The 19,734-nt window shown below is 48.1% G+C and overlaps 1 protein-coding gene across 2 annotated transcripts in view; it reads left to right on the plus strand.

Annotated features, from left to right (window-relative positions):
* Positions 1-19,734, plus strand: part of MEGF10 (multiple EGF like domains 10) — a 171,589-nt gene that overhangs the window by 139,022 nt on the left and 12,833 nt on the right. For both annotated transcript variants that reach the window (XM_051844159.2, XM_002710085.5), the window contains exons 14-18: positions 8,941-9,087; positions 10,189-10,323; positions 10,859-10,987; positions 14,875-15,003; positions 17,709-17,837. In XM_051844159.2, the coding sequence (XP_051700119.2) occupies positions 8,941-9,087; positions 10,189-10,323; positions 10,859-10,987; positions 14,875-15,003; positions 17,709-17,837 (669 nt within the window). The remainder of the gene's footprint in view (positions 1-8,940; positions 9,088-10,188; positions 10,324-10,858; positions 10,988-14,874; positions 15,004-17,708; positions 17,838-19,734) is intronic.

The raw sequence follows: 19,734 nt of genomic DNA on the forward strand, positions 1-19,734 counted from the left end.
TGAGAGCTTCTTTGGTTTCTGGAAGGAGGAAATGGAGGTTAGCATCGTGCGCTTGGTTTCTAGTGTCTGAGAGCTACCTTGGGACAGAAGTCCAGGCTAGTACAGTGGACTTCCTGTTCGTCTTTAGGAGCTACCCACAGACAGAATGCCTCCCTACCGCTGTAGCTCCTTCTTCGCTTCCCAAGGCTGGCATAACTCTGACTTCACAACATGAAAACCTGCTTTCCTTTGTTTCTATTGGTTTCTCTATTATTTAATGGTAAGACTCCCTCCCACCAGGATTTATCAATATTTTGTGACTCTCCCAGAGTTTTTAAAGTACTCAAGTAGAGACCAAAACTGCTTTCTCAATGATCAGAGTGAGGCTAAGTAGCATTTTTCACCTTCTGGCACATCCAGAGCTTTGTTAACTGAGAAACACATCATCTGTTCTGGGCCACACTCCACCAATGCTACTTTTTGTCTTCTGAATCTAGAGAGAATGCTGTGTCCCTGCACACACCAGTTCCTACTCCAATATCCAACTGCTTCGGTGACTTAGAACGAGCCAATGAAAAGAACACGCTAGCAGACGTGAGATAGGCAAGAGGCAAGATTTGGCCTGAAGCCAGCTGGGAAATATGTCAGTTGAATTCCACTGTCTGGGTCATGGGTTGTAGGACAAATGATCCTGTCAGCCTTAGACTTGCCAGGCTCCCGTAGGAATGCAGTGGCTTTGTCACACAATGTAATCTTGTAATCTTCTGTACACCTGTAATTGGTCTGCTTCTCCCACAGGGAACAGATTTTGCCTCCTGACACTGTTCTATGGCTTGTTGGACCCCATCTCTTTGCTGCATGGTCTCTAAGTCATTGTTGCTCCTGGGCTGGCCCACTGACCTCAGCGTCCCATTTCTCTGAGTCCTCTGTCTGGGCTGTTGGTCTGTAAGCATCTGTCAGTGTCTTTGCCAGCTGTGAGGTCTCTCCCTACACCCACAGAACACCATGGTAGAAGCAAACACACTTTGAGGAAAAGAACGCTTCAGAAGTTCCATAGAACACCCTACTCCTGGATCAAGAGTTGGTTTCTGAAAGGAAAGGGCAAATTCTTGGTTTCACGGTCAATATCAGGTAGACCCACAGTTTTTCATCAGTAAACTTGGCTGAACAAGTGCCTTGTAAGGTCCTTTCTCAGTCTAAAGAAGGCTGTGTTTTTTTCATTTAGTTGCTAGGTTTAGGGCCAAAGAATTGACAGAAATCCAGGGAAGCAAGTGATGCGATGTCCTCTCGGGCCAGAACTGTTCTAGCTGCAGTGGTAAGTAATTCGTGGAAAGGACAGCATGGCGTCTAACACAGGGCGCTTCCCCCAGAGCACATCAAGGATATAGTGTAAAGTGCGGGGCCACTGGGGGCGCTGTGGGGCGAGGCAGAGATGAATGACAGCACAGTGATCCTGAACCCTCTGAACAAGGAGACATCAACTGGGGCCAACAAGCACTAACCTGATCCACTCAGGAATTCCCCCTGTCCTCACCAGGTGGGTCCATGCCTCCTCCGAACTTTGCCCTGTGATCTGATGTTTGACTGTTGTTTTCTCCTTTTTATTTTATTTTATTTTATTTTTTTTTTTGACAGGCAGAGTTAGACAGTGAGAGAGAGAGAGAGACAGAGAGAAAGGTCTTCCTTCCGTTAGTTCACCCCCAAAATGGCCGCTACGGCCGGTGCTATGCCGATTCAAAGCCAGGAGCCAGGTGCTTCCTCCTGGTCTCCCATGCAGGTGCAAGGCCCAAGCACTTGGGCCATCCTCCACTGCCTTCCTGGGCCACAGCAGAGAGTTGGACTGGAAGAGGAGCAACCGGGACAGAACTGGTGCCCCAACCAGGACTAGAACCTGGGGTGCCGGTGCCACAGGTGGAGGATTAGCCTAGTGAGCCACAGTGCCAGCTGTCTTTTTCTCTTAAAGTATCTGGGATTTTAAAAATTCGTACTATCATAGATAATCTCGTTTTGCATAGTCATAAGTCTTCAAAAATGTACTACTAGGAAAATTAACCAAAATGAAAGTTACATCTGTTTCCAAAAGCAAATAAGATTTTCCAGAGGCAAGTGTATGTGATGTTTTTTTAGAAGATTTAGTTATTTTTTTGGAAGGCAGAGTTACAGAGAGGCAGAGGCAGAGAGAGAGAGAGAGAGATCTTGCATCCGCCGGTTCACTCCCCAAATGGTCACAACAGCCAGAGCTGGGCAGATCTGAAGCCAGGAGACAGGAGCTTCTTCTGGGTCTCCAAGAACTTGGGCAGGGTGGGTGCAGGGTCCCAAGGACTTGGGCCATCTTCTACTGCTTTCCCAGGCCATAGCAGAGAGCTGGATCGGAAGTGGAGCAGCCAGGACTTGTGCTGGTGCCCAAATGGGATGCCAACACTGTAGGCGGTGGCTTTACCCGCTACACCACAGCGCTGGTCCCAGTATGTGGTTATATATTCATATATATAGTATATGTGGTTATTTAAAACCTTAATTTAGTGAGCTTTCAAGCTAATAGACTGTCTTTTTAGCTAATAGATTGGTTTACAAAAAAAGAAGGCATATTGCAGTAGAAAAATACGAGAAAATGAAATACCATTGAAGATGGATGAGCCCTGCTTTTCAGTATGACTATTCTGAAATTTCAGATGCCAGTAAGGGGTGCCTGTGTGTGTGTGTGTGTGTGTGAGTGAGTGGGGGGGGGGGGGGGAGGGAGGCAGGCTCTTTCCAGAGCAGTCGAGTTGATAGACTTTATAAAGTGTTTTCTAAAAACATAGAAGCAGGCCGCTATTTGCTGACTGCTTCCTTTCTGCTTGACTTCGGCCAGCCTGCACACCTATTTTCTGGGCATTGCAGCTCATCAAGATTTCATTCCAGCTGTCTGGGAACGTGTGTGATCTCCGGCCTGGTTCCCAGCACTGGCTAGGATCACTGTCACCTGGGAACTCTTCAAACTCGCACATTCCTGGTCACACACCCAGTGCAGGAGAAGCTGGAGAGTGGATGAGGACCAGGAGCAGCCTGGAGGCCCTGCCAGTCTGTAGAGTCATTTTTGTGCGTATTTGGAAAGGATAGAAATCCTGCAGGATGCACGCATTGGCAAATGGAAAGTGAGCTGGGTTTGTGCCCTGCCTTGGTTCCTTGGCCAGGGCTCTTGTGTAGTGCACAACCTGTCATTTAATGAGTTTTCCTGTAACTCAAGCAGTGGTAGTTACCAGTCTGTACAGTGGCCTCTGTGAGGCCTTACTGTTTTAATTATTTGAGAAACTGGGATCCTGAAAAGCAATTCTTTCTCCTAACCAATGGCAGAAGCATGGATAAGGTTAAGGATGCTTTTGAACCTGAATGAGAAAGCTGAATGCTAAACAGATAGAAAAGGGATTAAGACACCAAGTAAGCCTCTGGGAGTCTTGGGAAAGAGAGAAAGACTGGCAAAGCATGATTTACCACAGAGGAGGGGGAAGGAGAGTGGAGGAGGGTAGGGCTGCTCCTCTGGGCTAGGAGTAGCAAGCTGGAAGGCGCAGCCCTGCAGGCAAGTGGATGAAAAGCATCCAGCTTCCCCACTTGGCCCAGGGAGTGGAACCAGGCCTGCTGTGGCTGAGGCACGTCCCCTCAAGGTCAGCCCTCCTCCATTCCAAGTCCAAAACCAGATGCAATCAGCTGAGTAAGTGAACTGCTGCCTCAGGGACTGGGTTGTCTCGAGTGCTCTCTCTCTTGCAGACACCTGCAGTAGTATCATAAGGGGAGACATCTCTACCTTTGGCCAGTGATGGAAACATGCAAGTCCAAGTTGGAGGTCACCACTTTAGTCAAAGAAGTTTAATTATTGTGCATGCATCCCTAACTTTTCAGTGTCAATAGAGACCTGTGTGTGTGGCTGTCTAAATGGTCTTAGGGAAGAAGTCACCTGAAAGCAATGGGCTAGGGCCAGAAGTGAGGGTGCTGGGAGGCACTCATTTTTCCCAAAATTATCTGAGACTGACTTCTGGGCTCCCTGCTACACTGTGCCCCAGCTGTGTTGGTTAAAAGCAGAAAAAGTGTGCTGAGTTAAGTGCTATAGTTGTTCCTCTTTATGGTCACCAACTTAAGCTATTACTAATGAATCTCTCTTGGGGCTCTAACAGAAGTTGAATAACTCACTGTCCAGGACCAAGACATCAAATCAGAGTCATTTCCTTCACTCACTGCCACCCCCAACACTGAGGCACTGGCATAAAGAATGTAAACGAGCAGGCAGGGTGGGGGCTCGGGATGTCATCTCGGAGAGGGGAGAGAGTGATGCCCCAGATGATGTATTTGGCTCATTTGTGCGATTGCATACGTCCGGGGAATGCTGATTCCGCGTTGAGGCCACTGGCGTAAAGCGGCAGGCGTGAAATGCATGGACCTTTCTTTCGAGCTGCTTAGCTGAAGTTTATCGGCATCATTCAGCCATCGCCTAGCAACGTGGCAGGCCATCAAAGAGCTCTTTGTCCCCCTGTCTTTGGCGGAAATGGCCCTGTGCAGAGTCTCCTTATCAGCATCAGGACATTTATCAGAAAAATTGCCTCCGCAGAACCCCAGGCACTGCCCGTTTAAAGCTGTGCCTCTGCCTTTGTCTCTTCTCCCAAATATTTTAGGGAGCCAGTCCCTGGAGTCATGCATGCTAACATTTTTGTCCGTTCTTTCATCAGCATTCCAAAGGAATTTCCCCCAAACGCCTTGCCATTCTTGTATGCCTCTGTGACTCGGGCTGACACTAAAAGACGCAGACTTGAGCTCCCTCAAAAAGAAGCGAGGCCGACTTTGCCAGGCCTGCAGCTGGGAAGGGTCGCCATCCTAGGGACATGGATGTACTGCGCTTGCTGGGTCAGGAAGGCTCTGCAGGGACGCGAAGGACATGATGGTTGCTGTGTGCAGCTGCGAGGTGGACTGCATAGCCTGTTGGAGAGAGCAACTGTGCTTAGTGTCAGCACAGCAAGTGCTCAGCATCTTCCTGTACTGTGATGAGCATCCGCAGGCACCGGCTCTCCCCTCCAGAGCTGCCAGAACTCATTCACTACGTGGGTGAACGATGGAATGTGTGTGTGTGTCTGTGTCTGTGTGTGTCTCTATGTGTGTGTGTCTATGTCTGTGTGTGTGTGTCTGTGTCTGTGTGTGTGTCTGGGTGTGTGTCTGGGTGTATGTGTGTGTGTCTGTGTCTGTGTGTGTCTCTATGTGTGTGTGTCTATGTCTGTGTGTGTGGTCTGTGTCTGTGTGTGTGTCTGGGTGTATGTGTGTGTGTCTGTGTCTGTGTGTGTGTGTCTGGGGGTGTGTGTGTGTCTATGTCTGTGTGTGTGTGTCTGGGTGTGTGTGTATGTCTGTGTGTGTGTCTGGGTGTGTGTGTGTATGTCTCTGTGTGTGTGTGTGTCTGGGTGTGTGTGTGTGTATGGGGGAGGTGGGGACCCTGTATCTCCACTGTCTCTCCAGGGTTCATCTTCTCTTTTGTTCTTGCGGCCATTGAAGACATTGGATGCCTTGTCATCTCGTGAGTTTTCTCCGTGGGTCTCCCAGACATCCGCGGAAAGAGGACATGTCTTCTCCCTTCCAACCTCACCTCCTTCTGACCATCTTCTGCCCTCCCAGGCAGCCCACACTTCATTCTGCGCCTTCCTTCTTAAATCTGAGTGTCGGGTCCCTGTGCACATCAGGAGGAGGTCACACACCACAGCACAGTGTGTGTGGTTCTTCTCGACGTGGCCTTGGCCTGGCTGCCCACATACCTCACCTGCTCCTCCAAGGCCCTGGGTTTCAGCCCACCCAACACCTGCAGTTCCTGTAGGATGGACACGGTCTGCTGTAGGCCTCTGAGCCTTGCACTCACTGCTCCTGTAGCCTGGAACCTTCTTCCCCTTCCACAAACTGTCTTCTCTTTATGATGACCCCAGGAAAAAGTGGGGTTTGCCTCTTCTGAGGTCTTGATCCTTCTGGAATTAACCTTCCTTAGAGAACTTCTCACCAGCGAGCCAGTAGCTAGCCAGACTCCTTGAATGTTTGCGAAGTGAGATTCTTTTCTGTTGTTGACAATCCAAGAAGCCAGAAGGTAGGACTGCAAGACTGTCACAAAGGTGGCAAAGAATAAGATGAGCTCAGCAGAAACAATTAAGGAATAACGCACGCAGAGTCCCCAAATGGTGAAAGCAGACTCCCCACTCTTAGTCCTCGAGAAGAGTTCACTCCAGGCTTGTGTTTTCTGAGGTCCTGTTAGCAGCCGCATGCCCAGAGAAGCACTTACTCCGTGCTCTGTGGACCTCACTGCTGGTAATTCTACAGTTCTATAGTCATTTCTTAGCCTCTTAAAATGTGTGCTCCCATAAAATATTCATATTCTTCAGAGAGGGTACATTCAACAATAATACATTTATCGGGTCCTTTCTTGACTGTAAGGTAAAGGTCAGATAGCAACAGAGCCCAGAGAGACGGAAGAGGAGGAGGAGCCGTGGGAAGCAAGGGAGCAGTGTGGGACATGCTTGGTATTTGTCTTCAGATAGGTTAGACGTTAATACCTGCAAAATGATGACTCACTCGTACCGATGAGAGAGTCAGAACCCGGCTGGAATTTTTAAAGGGGGAGTGGTAATAGAATTATTATCATTTAGATTCAAAGCCCTCCTCAAATAAGTTATTTAAAAGTAAACTCGGTTCTGCAGAAGTATGCATGCATGAGTGGAGAGAGAAGGCTGAAGAGGCCGTCTGCAGCTTTCTTCATGATTCTATGCAAGCGAAAGGAGGTAGAGCTCCTGCTTGCCCTGTCCCGGGCCTGGTTACTTACCTGGAAATTACCTCCGTATTTGCTAGCCAGATGGCTGAACCTCGTCAGAGAAGAGGAATCTGGGGTGAAGTAAAGGATCGACTTTATTCAGGCTGGCCAGTCTGGCCTACGGTAGATACTGTCATACGCTCAGACTGAGAAAGTGCCAAGGTCTATGCACATCGCGACGACCTGCAGCGTAAAGCAACAGCATCTACCTGTGAGCTGGAGCGCAATCCCTTCCATCGTCACCGAATTAACGGGATTCATTCAACATAGCGCCGGTGACTGGACAAGTAGCTAGTACACACAAGCACCGTAAATGGCTGAATCTTACCTTCCCTGCTTCCAGCCCTCATCCTACAGAAATAGTGGCAGCGGATTAACCAGATAATGATTCAGCTCTCGCCTCTTCAAAAATCCGCACGGGGACTGGCCTGGATGGCTCCAGACCATGACACCCAGGAGTGTCTGAAGCCCTGGGAGGCAGTGTCCCCGCCCTAGCTGCTGATGGATAGGACCCTGGCTCACAGACGGGGCGTGGGACCTGCCAGAACCTGAGTGGAGAGAGAAGCCTGGTGCGGATGATCCCTGCTGGTCCTATGTTTAATGTCACCAAACAGCAGGATTTGGGTTCACAGTGTCCTTTTTAAGTGGTTTACCATTCAATAAGATGCCTTTTCCTAGTAAAAGTTTAGGGAAATTTACCAGGGAAGCCTTGGCTGAGGTATCCCGTTTGTGGAGGCTACAGTTTCCATCTGCATCTTGGTTTTTCAAAAGAGATTTGGGGGGCAATGATAATGTATTTGTGGATATATAAGGAAATAGCATTGTAGGCTTGGTCCTTATTTATTCTATAGGAATGCCGAAACTCCAACTGGCTCTGTGAACACACCTGGTCTTCATGACCCAGCCAGTGTTCCAGGATGAAATGTCATTGTTGGTCTGCAACCTTTCATGCCTACCCAACAGCCTTTGCTACGAGAGAAAGTTCCAGAAGGAGGAAGATAGGAAGAGGCCAAGTGGGGATTTATCATTCAGCAGAGAGGGTGGCATGGGGATTATCAACACTCACCTTGTGGTCTGGGGCTACTTCTCTGTGCAGGGGGAGGCCACGTGACTTCCCTCCTGATTGCTTCAGAAGCCAAAACCCGCACCACAGTACTATGCCCTTCCCAGCTCCCGCGTGTAAAGTAGTAGTTGTAAGGAAAAGGATGCAGAACAGAGAAGAGACAGGATATGAACTCACAGCCAAAACGGATTTATTCGCAGAGGTGGCCAACTGCCAGCATGCTCGCAGACCTAACGTGTGGCAGAGGGCCCAGTCCTCAGTGGGCTGGGCCTTATGTGTCTCAGGGTGGGCCAAGGGCCCGGAGGTGGGGTGGGGGTGATTGACAGAGGTGAGTTTCTCCATACAGGTTTTTAGTTTTCAGTGCTTTCAAACCTGAAAAAAAAAATGAAAACAACAAATAACAACAAAAATGTGGGTGGGATAGGGAACAACACAGGGCATGAGACTGAATTGGTCTTTTGAAAGGATACAGGGGTGGCCGGCACCGCGGCTCACTTGGCTAATCCTCCGCCTGCGACCCCGGCACCCCGGGTTCTAGTCCTGGTCAGGGTGCCAGATTCTGTCCCAGTTGCCCCTCTTCCAGTCCTGCTCTCTGCTATGGCCTGGGAAAGCAGTGGAAGATGGCCCAAGTCTTTGGCCCCTATACCCATGTGGGAGACCCGGAAGAAGTTCCAGGCTCCTGGTTTCAGATTGGCTCAGCTCTGGCCATTGTGGTCATTTGAGAAGTAAACCAGAGGATGGAAGACTTTTCTCACTCTCTCTCTGCTTCTGCCTCTTTGCAACTCTGCATTTCAAATAAATAAATAAATCTTTAAAAAAATTTTGTCTTCAACACAGAGCCTTGGAGCTTCCCTGTTGCACCTCATTGTAAAGAAGAAAACTCAGTATCCCAAAGGTGTTTATTCCTTCCTTATGACCCCTTAGAAAATCATTCTGCTTGTATCTTTAATATGATGGTGATACTGTGTGTTGATACCTGGCTTTTAAATCTTCCATCACCTCTGTTCCCGGCTTCCCATGAGTCTCAGCGAACTAACCACTGTACGAGCCACCTCCCTGCCTGGCCCTCAGCCCCGCCCCATGTGTGTTGTTACAGGTGTCCACTGTGACAGTGTGTGTGCGGAGGGCCGCTGGGGCCCCAACTGCTCCCTGCCCTGCTACTGCAAGAACGGGGCGTCGTGCTCTCCTGACGACGGCATCTGTGAGTGTGCGCCTGGATTCCGGGGTACCACTTGTCAGAGAAGTAAGTGACTCCAGGGGTGATCGCTCCCGTCTCCCCTTCCCCAGGGGCCGTGGACAGATGTTCACAGCGAGGGTGCTGTAATGGGTCACCTGTGTTTTGTGGAATTGTCCTCATCTGCGCCTCCCTGAGAACTTGGTGCTTTCCATCCTCCAGGACAAACCTCGCAGATGGGCTGTAACCATTTCTTCTCAGTAAGGATTTCATTGCCTCATTGGCACCCGCCTGGGGATATTCTTGATCTGTCCTGAAGCTTACAAATGGTGTTCCAGAAATGCGTTGACCTGTAACTATTTTATTCAGCAACTTGGCATTGGCCTTACCTTAATTACCAGAGTCAACATCAGCCAAACCTTGAGGCAAATCATACTTGGGGAAATAGAACTGAGAAGTTAAAAATGGGTACTGTTGACATTGGGCAGTAGACTTTGAGTTGGAAAATGACCCGTAAAACTTTGCTAAGTTTTTGAGTAAATGCAATCAAGAAGAAAGTTGTGATCGATTCTAAGGTGTACTATCCTGATTTTTTTTTTTTTTTTGCAATTGTCCTTTATTCCCATCAAGAAGTCCATGCATTGTCCTTTATTTAAATCCAGACAGTGTCCGCCAGGGAATCTAAGCAAAGAAGTGTTTTGCTTATTCGCTTTTCAGTTGCAATCGTTCACCTGGACTGCACAGAGGAGAAAAGTCCCCTAATTTGAACACTAGATCTATTTATTGCCAGGAAAAGCTCTTACAGAATAGAGGTTCAGCGAATGGCCTGAGAGCACTTGCTTGGGGCTTGTTAGTATTTGGCCTTTCATTTTCTTCATTCTTGTATTCAATCAACAGAAAATCTTGAGCTCCTCCCCCTGCCCTGTGCCAAGCCTTGAGCTAATTGGAGCCTATTAAATGGGAAAATGAAAAGGAGGAAGACATTGGTTTGCCCTCAGGGAATGCAGGATACCCTTGTTCCTTTTGTCCTTCTGATTTTATACCTGGGAAATCCTCAGGATCTTTTTTTTAGGGTTTTTAATTCTCCTCCCGAGCTTGACCTAGACCCTGATGTAGAATCCGGAGCAATGCATCCCACAACGGTAACTGTCCACTTCCGTTCTGTTCCAGTCTGTTCCCCTGGTTTCTACGGGCACCGCTGCAGCCAAACGTGCCCACAGTGTGTCCACAGCAGCGGCCCCTGCCACCACATCACAGGCCTGTGTGACTGCCTGCCAGGCTTCACTGGCGCCCTCTGTAACGAAGGTAAGGTGGGCAGAATTTCAAAAAATTCGTAAGGATGGGATGCCTGAGCCCATGGAGTCCACCTGTAGGCTTCCCTTCTGGCCTCCCCAAGGGCAAATTCTCAGCGCTCCACTCCCTGTGCTGTGCTGTGTCAGTAGTTTCTGCAAATGCAAGTCTGAGTCCTGGAAAAGCTGGCTTCCCAGGCCAGCACCTGTCTTTCTTCTCTGAGCTGTGCTCCCTTTCAGTTTTATTTGGATACATCTTCCCATGAAAAATCTCTAACAGGAAGGATTTTGACCATCCTAGCAGGAAGCCCTGAAGACAGATTTCTGGAAAAGTAATAATGTCTCCTGCTTTGTGATGTCTTCCTAAGGGTCGTTGGCTTCAGGTGTTTGTAAAAATTAAGCCATTCAAGATGAGCGGTGCTGTCCAGCAGAGGCCTCTGCTATGCAGGCAGAGGGCACCCTTAAAGTCATTTCCTGTCCCAAACATCCGGGGTCCTGTGAAATGCACTGTGATTGACAGTTACTGACCTATAACTTACTCACACCTACAGTGTGTCCCAGTGGCAGATTTGGAAAAAACTGTGCAGGAATTTGTACATGCACCAACAATGGAACCTGTAATCCCATTGACAGATCATGTCAGTGTTACCCGGGATGGATCGGCAGTGACTGCTCTCAACGTAAGTCTTGCTTGAGGACAACTGATCAACCATTCTTACGTGCTTGTTTTCAAATCCTTTAAGGTTGTAGTTTGGTGTTTATATAACCCGGATAGCATATAAGACTAATTCTAAGATGCCTTCTAGTTTTGGAATTCTTTCTATTCTAGCTGTATGCCATGGTCCTATATTTAAACCCACATAGTGTCTTGGGAAGAACATAGATATGTAACATTTTACATATTCACATTTTGATGACTCACTATCCATTGAAATCAAAGTAGATACGTTGGGAAGTGCATCTTTTTGTTCTGGCATTGGTCTCGAGAGTTAATTGTGTAGAGCTTATGAGATGCAGACCTTAGGCCAGGGCCGCAGCTCAATAGGCTAATCCTCCACCTAGCGGCGCTGGCACACCAGGTTCTAGTCCCGGTCAGGGCGCCGGTTCTGTCCGGGTTGCCCCTCTTCCAGGCCAGCTCTCTGCTGTGGCCAGGGAGTGCAGTGGAGGATGGCCCAAGTACTTGGGCCCTGCACCCGCATGGGAGACCAGGAGAAGCACCTGGCTCCTGCCTTCGGATCAGCGCAGTGCGCTGGCCGTAGTGCGCCAGCCGCGGCGGCCATTGGAGGGTGAACCAACAGCAGAAGGAAGACCTTTCTCTCTGTCTCTCTCTCACTGTCCACTCTGCCTGTCAAAAAAAAAAAAAAAAAAAAAAAAAAAAAGAGAGAGATGCAGACTTTAAAGCATTCTGGCCTCCTGAGCTGGCTTCCCCCCAACTTCTCCTTCCATACTCTGCTCCACCTCGCTTTCCCTCAGGTGCCTCCCACGCCTCTGTATTTCAGAAAGAGGTTGTGTGACCTCACGTGGGACTATGTCGGAGACTTTTAAATAAGCCAATTAGCCATGTCATTCAGTGACCGTAAGTCATTGACTAATCTGAAAGTATTTCAATTTTGAGCAGTAAATAGCATATGTTACGTATGAGGGTAATGTGGTTCCATACGTGATGAATTGCATGGCACATACTCAATTTATATTGCATCTAACCATCATACATATAAAAGAAATCGAAAAGTAATGATATACTGATTTTACATGGTGGTTTTCTGGCCATTTAATTCAGACTTCAAAGTTGCAGTCAACCTGCAAATGTTATGGAGTGAGCAATATGAATATATTTGTGTCTGATGACTATTTTTCCTGAATGTGGTTTATTTCTGGAGTGATTCAAGCTGTACCCCATTTCTGAGGGGTAAAGAAACAAAGCGAATAGATCTTGGAAGTGGAGCTCTTTGATGAAGGAAGTGTTATTAGATAGAATTCTTTGGTATGTGTTTCACTGCATTTTGGGGACATCACTTCAGAGGTAACCATAGCTAATCTGAATATACAAGTGTTACAAGAACTCTGATCCACACTGGCACAGATCAAGGGCCAGATACTCAAAGGCTGGGTCTGGAGAGGGAAAAAGACCTCAGATTATTGTCATAAAATGATTGATGTATTTTGCTCCTTGTTGAATTACTCTTTCTTTTGGAAGTTGGTCACTTCCTCATTTGGAGAAGAATGTGCTGCACGGAATGAAAATGGGAACACTACTGTGAATGGAGACTCTAGTGTTGCCTGCCCTCATAATCACCCCAGAGGAAGCTGATTTTTTTGGCAAAAGCTTTGCTTCTCATGGGGACCATTGATTTCACTGATTCCCATACGGACTCTGTGGAGCCATCTTAATATCTCCTCCTGGCAATTGTCAGCCTGTCTAAAAGAGACAAATCCATCCAGTGGAAAGAGAGAGTTAGAAAACCTAAGTGGTACTTTTAGAGAGGCAGGTATCCATGGTAAAATAATGTTTTCAGTTCCTGTCTCTACAGTAACCATTGAGGGTATAAACATTGAATGATATTTAGTCCCATTTTCTAGTCATAACCAATATAGGGAGTAAGACCTAGTGCAAGTGGGTTACTTTAGAAAATATAGATATAGGGGGCCAGTGCGCCATGGCTCACTTGGTTAATCCTCCGCCTGCAGCACCGGCATCCCATATGGGCTCCGGGTTCAAGTCCAGGATGCTGCTCTTCCAGTCCAGCTCTCTGCTGTGGCCCGGGAAGGCAGTGGAGGATGGCCCAAGTGCTTGGGCCCTGCACCCACGTGGGAGACCAGGAGAAGCACCTGGCTCCTGGCTTCGGATCAGCGCAGCGCCGCCCGTAGTGGCCATTTGGGGAGTGAACCAATGGAAGGAAGACCTTTCTCTCTGTCTCTCTCTCTCTCTCACTGTCTAACTCTATCTGTCAAATAAAAAAGAAAATATAGATGTAAAAAGATTTACACACATTGTTAAACATCATCTAAGAAATAGGTTGTTTCAGCCCGAGAGAGAATGCCCCACCGAGTATCATGTAGACTGGATATTTCTGTTGTTGTCACCCTGAGCCTTGGCTGTGGACCTAAAGGAGAAAAGCTGTATTTACCTAATAACACATAACACATCCTACTGTTAGTCTGTGTGACCTTGGACAAACGCTACTAATCTTCTTTTGACCATGGTTTCTTCCTCTGTGAAATGAGGGTGCTGTCAGTAGGGAATTCATTTTAATGTTCACTCCAGTCCTCAAGTGTCAGCTATTAATGTTACTCTTTGCCCTTAGATAAAAATGGCACCATTGTTTAGGAGAATTTTTTTTTTTTTTACTTTTTAAATTACTTCAGATTTATTTATTGCATTTATGGGTCTATGTGGCCTCCTGGGAATTCCTTTGGGAATTACTGGTGCTTCTTCTTTTAAGCTGTCATGTTCCTGAAGCAGTCGTAAGCACCAACAGTATTTTTTATAAATCTGTCGGCATCATGGCTCACTAGGCTAATCCTCTGCCTGTGGCATCGGCACCCTGGGTTCTAGTCCCGGTCGGGGCACTGGATTCTGTCCCAGTTGCTCCTCTTCCAGTCCAGCTCTCTGCTGTGGCCCGGGAGTGCAGTGGAGGATGGCCCAAGTGCTTGGGCCCTGCACCCACATGGGAGGCCAGGAGAAGCGCCTGGCTCCTGGCTTCGGATCGGCACAGAGCGCCAGCCGCAGCACGCCGGCCATAGCGGCCATTTGGGGGGTGAACTTATGATTTGCCAGATTCTTTATCCAACTTTCTGATTGCTTTTCCATTGGCTGCAGTGGAAAATGCAGCTTTTATTCTGTTATGTTTTGCCTCTCCAAGTTAAGAGCTTTTCTGAGTAAACAATTCTTATGTACAAGTGGGAACCTTAACATTTCCAACACGCCAGTAGTGAGAACTCGGGAGCAGAGTGACAAGTGCAGGATTTGGAAATCAAAGACGGGAATTACATGACCTCGAGTCCCTTAATCTCTGTTGAGGCAAATCATTTTCCTCCTCTGATCTCTGCTCAAATGTCCTTTCTGAAGGAAGCCTTTCTTAAAGGAGTAGCTCTCATTTGCTCCTTAATCTTCCTTAACCCTGTGTTTCTTTCCCATAGCATTTACTACCATTTATTTTTGTGCAGTTGGTTGGTTGGTTGATGGTTTGCTGCTTCCTCTATTAAATATAAGCTTCCAGAGGGTAGATCAGATTTTTTCTTGTCTTTTGCTATCTCTTCTGTGCGGGTAATAGTGTTAGACATGTGGTAGGTGTTGAATATGCGTTTGTTTAGTATTTGAGGTGACTCTTGTTCCAGCCACCCTGTTGTACAGATAAGTAAATGCGGGTGTCAGTATTTATGGCTGTAGTTTCAGTCAGTCTTGCTGTCCGTATTTTAATGCTCAATCTGCAGCAGTGTGCTTTCCTAGCTATGACACATGCTGCTAACCCCTCCCATGCCAGGAGATGTGTAGAAGCGGACAGAGTTCTCTCCACTTGGGGCTGTCCTCAGAACTCTAACACTCTCTCCACACTTCTGGTTTCAGCGTGTCCACCTGCCCACTGGGGCCCGAACTGTATCCACACGTGCAACTGCCACAATGGGGCCTTCTGCAGCGCCTATGATGGGGAATGCAAGTGCACACCTGGCTGGACCGGGCTCTACTGCACTCAGAGTAAGTGAGAGCCTGCCAAGCCTCCCTGGGGAGCCTCGCCCGTGAATGAAACAGCCTCACCCTGCGGCTGCCCCATCTGAGCTCACCAAGGCTCCCTGGCATAGCAGTGCTCCATCTACCCAACCACCCCGTGGGATCTAAGTTCCTCTGAGAGGTCAAGAGCTACCGCACTCCAAGTGTTCTGTCCCTAGGTCATATCAGGACACTGAGGTGGAGCAGTGCTGTGTGCTGGGTGCAGTCGCCTTCTCTTCTCTCCTTTAAGCAGATCCTACACACGTGGCTCGGATTCCCTGTGATTTAATTTAACAGCACAGGGTGTAGGGTAGTAGGTGATGGAGATGAGAAAGGTCGTCAAGAGAGTAAGCACTGCCTGACTAAATGCATGTTCTTGGAGAAGGTGGCGTTCCGTGGTTTTCAGACTTCAGCAAGCTTCAGAATCACCCAGAAGGCTCCACAAGCAAAGAATACGGTTGTCACCCAAAGTGCGTCTGATTGGGTACATCTGGGCGGAGACCTGAGAACTTGCATTTCTGTCCACAGGTGGTCATGCCAGCCCAGGTCCATGCTCTGAGAACCAGTGCTCCTGTTACTTTCTATTTCGTATACTGTTAGATCCTAAGCATTTTTGTTCCATTAGCACTCTGCATCATTGGACGTACGTGCACATTACTCCATAGCTGAGAACCATTGGGAAAAAATAATTCTCTGGCCTCGTGCCTTCAGCTGAGTAAAGGGGACAAGTCATATATTATGGTTATGAGTGATAGTCATTAATAATTTAAAGTCATAGCAATTAGCTGAGAAGGAAAATGGGTCAGAAAGTAGACAATTCTTATGTAATACTAATTAGCAAACATAGTTAGAGAATAGGGTGAACAAAGGGAATGTGGACATTGAATGAACCAGCAGTTGAAAGGGAGCCCCAGCGAGGAGGAGGTTGCTCTAAGCATGGCTGGTTGTGTATCAGTGAGGATCTGTGAACTCCTTAAGGAGAGCCCTGGGAAGATGTTACTTATAAATCTGAATTCGAGCCTTCTTCAAACAGATCGCCTATTGAAGTGGTAGTGGCAGGAGTAACGTGGGGTCTAGAGCCACACTTCCTGCATCTGCGCCATGGTCCTGCCATCCTGCCATTGGCTGGCTGTGGGATTTGGGACTCTCAGGGCTTAGTTCCTATCTGTTGGATGGGAATTTCCATCCCTGTGTTTCTGGGCTGTTGTGAAGATGAAAAGAATGCATGGAAACATGTGGTGCAGAGGAGGTGCTGAACAAACACCTGACAGGGAGCCGTCACTGTGAGCTGGTGCCTGTGATTCCCTGTGCTTTGTGAGAAGTGGGCTTTCGTTAAACCTCACCCTAAGAAAAGAGGAAAATAAGAGAAAGGCACATGTGATATTTGGCACTGAATCAGCCTGCCTGGAAACTTTTGTTACCCCGGAGAACCCTGAAATCTGTGTGCACGGCGGCTGCTGGCCCAGGAGAGGTGGCAGAGCTCGTGTTTGTCTTCAGCCTGGGGACCCCCGAGGTCCAAGACCTGGAAATCATACAGCCATGTGAAAGCTTATTGCTGTTTTGAAAACACCTGGAAAGTACAAGGATTTGTTTTTATTTTATTGTATTTTATTTGATTTATTTTCATGTCAAAGCAAAGAGATACAGGCAGAGTGAGAGAGACTGATTCACTCCCCAGATGCCCATCACTGCCAGGGCTGAACGTGGAGTCAGCCTGGAACTCAGTCTGGGTTTCCTACCTGGATGATCCGAGCACTTGAACCATCACTGCTGCCTACCAGGGTGCACATTATGAGGAAGCTGGACTTGGAAGCAGAGTCGAGACCCTGAACCAAGCACTCCAGTATGGGATTCAGGCATCCCAAGCAACCTCTTAACCAGTGTTCAAATGCCCACCCTCAGGTGTTTTGCTTCAAGTTAAGCCTTCTACTGTATATCTTCAGTGAAGGTAATAATGTTGTCCAAGTTAGTAATAGATGTATACAAGGCTAGCCACAGAGTTGGAGGTGTTCTGTACTAGAAGTAAAACCATATTCATAATTTTATTTTTATTTGTTTATTTGAGAGGCAGGAAAAGGTTCCCATCTTTAGTTACTCTCCCAAAGGCCCCCAGTGGCCTGACCTGGTATAGACTGAAGCTGGGAGCCAGGAACTCCAGCCAGGTCTTCCACACAGGTGACAGAAACCTTGTCACCAGTGCTTCCCTGGTTCTGCACTGGAGGAAGAGCCAGAGCTGGGACTTGAACCCAGGAACTCTGGTGTGGGTTATGAGCACTTAACCAGTAAGTCAAATGCTGGCTCCTAGAGATGATTTTAATGTGATGTACCCATTTGAGTCCTGGGATCCGAGTCCAGGATTCTAGTAGTTGAGTGAAAGGATGAGGGGAAGTGCTAAGTACATCTACAGGCTAAAGGGAAGCTTTGATAGATGTAGTTGTGCCTCCAGGGATACTAGTGATGGTTCCGCTGACAGGTCTGGAATTCTTCTCTCTGCTACTTATGAGTTACACCCTCCTTGCAAGAATCCTGCCTTGGGACATCAAAGAAACCCCGTGGCAAGCTGAGATATGCACTACTGTCTTGATTCCCTAGGGACTCAGCTTCTTTCAAGTTTAAACATAAATCTGTTGGGTGTGCAAGCCGTGTTTCTCCCCAGCACCTCTTGACTCCTGCTACCTTCCCTCCTCACACAGGATGCCCTCTGGGCTTTTATGGCAAGGACTGTGCCTTGATATGCCAGTGTCAAAACGGAGCCGACTGTGACCACATCTCTGGGCAGTGCACTTGCCGCACTGGATTCATGGGGAGACACTGTGAACAGAGTGAGTACGAGGGCACAGCCCGAAACCAGGCAGTTTGTGTTTCCCTAGAAGCCGTGTTGCTAGATGCCTGAAAACATGAAGGCAGAAGTTCCCATTTTTAAGCAGACTGAGCTGATGGCTGGTGACTGCCCTTCCCAGAGACTGGCCTCCCTGGGGTCATCGCTGGCTCTGGGTGGAAGAGGTGTGCCTGCAGGAATGGAGACAGAATTCAAGTTTTCCATTCTCTTCTTTCTGCCTCTCCCTTCCTCTCCTCCTTATTTTTGGAACGTGGCTGCTCAGAGCTTTAAAGCAGCCAGCTAAGCTTTCTCTCTGGCCAAGGTGGGACTCAGGATCCCCCTTGGAGGACAAGATGTTAGGTGGGGAGCAGGGCTGGGGTCCCAGGGCCTGCCTGTTGCCGATGCAGGGTCAAACATGCAAACATTGCCACCCTATAGGCTTCCCTAGAGAGTACTTTTGTCCTGCTTCCACTAACTACTTCTTGCTGGATGTAATAACCTTCAAGGGAACTTACTGCCTTAATTTTTATTTGGAAATCCCATTTGAGGAAAATTTGCACGTCAGACCTCCTCATCCTTGGCTGTGCATTTCGACCCCTGCAGCTCTGCATCTGCTCACAGGGTTATAAGATCTTCAAGTGAGTATTTCACATGAGTGTGTGCTTCGTGTCCTCCGTAACTTTCACTGAATATTTGAGGTGGATAAAGAAGGACTTGGCACTGCACGGGGCTCACTGTCTTATGGGAAACTCCCACCCTCCCCACCCCCTGTAGGCAGGAAATGGTACAGGGTGTATATTCTAGGGAAGGAGGCAGCAAAGTTTCCCCAGCTGCAGGGCAGCATGGCCTGGACAGGGACATCGGCCGTCAGGACATTGGCAGTGAGCGCCCCTTCCCCTCTACCACACCACCACCTCAGTCCCCCCTGGCAGCCAAGTGGTCTCAGTCTTAGGCGCTACAGTCTAGGGCTTCTTGGGATGTCTTCCCCCTAGCGATTACAACAAGAGCAACTTTCAGTAATCAGCTCAAGACTAAGACAACCCAGTCATAGTTTTGTGTTGCTCGTTCCTTTATTCATGAAACAGACAGTGAGTCACACAGCTACTTGCACACCCACTTGCATGCATAAATATTATGTGAATGAGTCCAAATACTTCAACATAGGCACAGAACCAGAGTCGGCTCAACGCTGACTTTTGCTTGAATGCCAGGGGACTGGTTGAGGTCTTATTAAGCGAAAACCTTTTAAGTGCTCCCATGATTACACTGAGCATCAAATTAAAACGTCCCTATTTTTGAAAACTTCTCCCGGTGCACATTTGTAAACAGAAACCCTGTGTTTGCCAGAGAACTCTGATTAATAACAATAGCACATTGCCCCCTGCTGCTCACTCAGCGGTATTCCGCCAGGAAGATTTCACACTCTGAAATCCATGCCCAACTCTTATAAGACCGTCCTGCAAATCCGAAGTTTGAACCATTCCCAGGTTCATGAAGTTCTTACCTACAAAATTAGCAGAACTTGCCCTCCCCATCTTCTCCTCCTCACAGCTAATCCGAGAGAGAATATGTCTTTGGGGTGCTCCCTGAGCCTGCAGTACAACGTGTTATGATCACAAGGAAGCATCTCTAGTTTGTGCTTTGTAGTGTAGACCTCTTGCAGCCTGCAGTGCTGTCTGGTGGAGTCACTGCAACTAGCGCTGCGTGATTGTCCTGCAGACACCCTGTGTATGCATCAGGGAGGCGGGTATGCAGCAGCTGGAGGTGTCGAGAAATGTAATGTTCAGCAACTTATGCAGGCCGGACTGTGAGTCCCTCTGTGACTCAGAGAGCGCAGTCCAGCTCTGAGACACCCTGGGCACCATAAGCCTGTCTGAACAGCTGTTCCTTGAAAGGGCTCC

The sequence above is a fragment of the Oryctolagus cuniculus genome, chromosome 6 (assembly GCF_964237555.1).
Source record: "Oryctolagus cuniculus chromosome 6, mOryCun1.1, whole genome shotgun sequence".
NCBI classification, from domain to species: Eukaryota; Metazoa; Chordata; class Mammalia; order Lagomorpha; family Leporidae; genus Oryctolagus; species Oryctolagus cuniculus.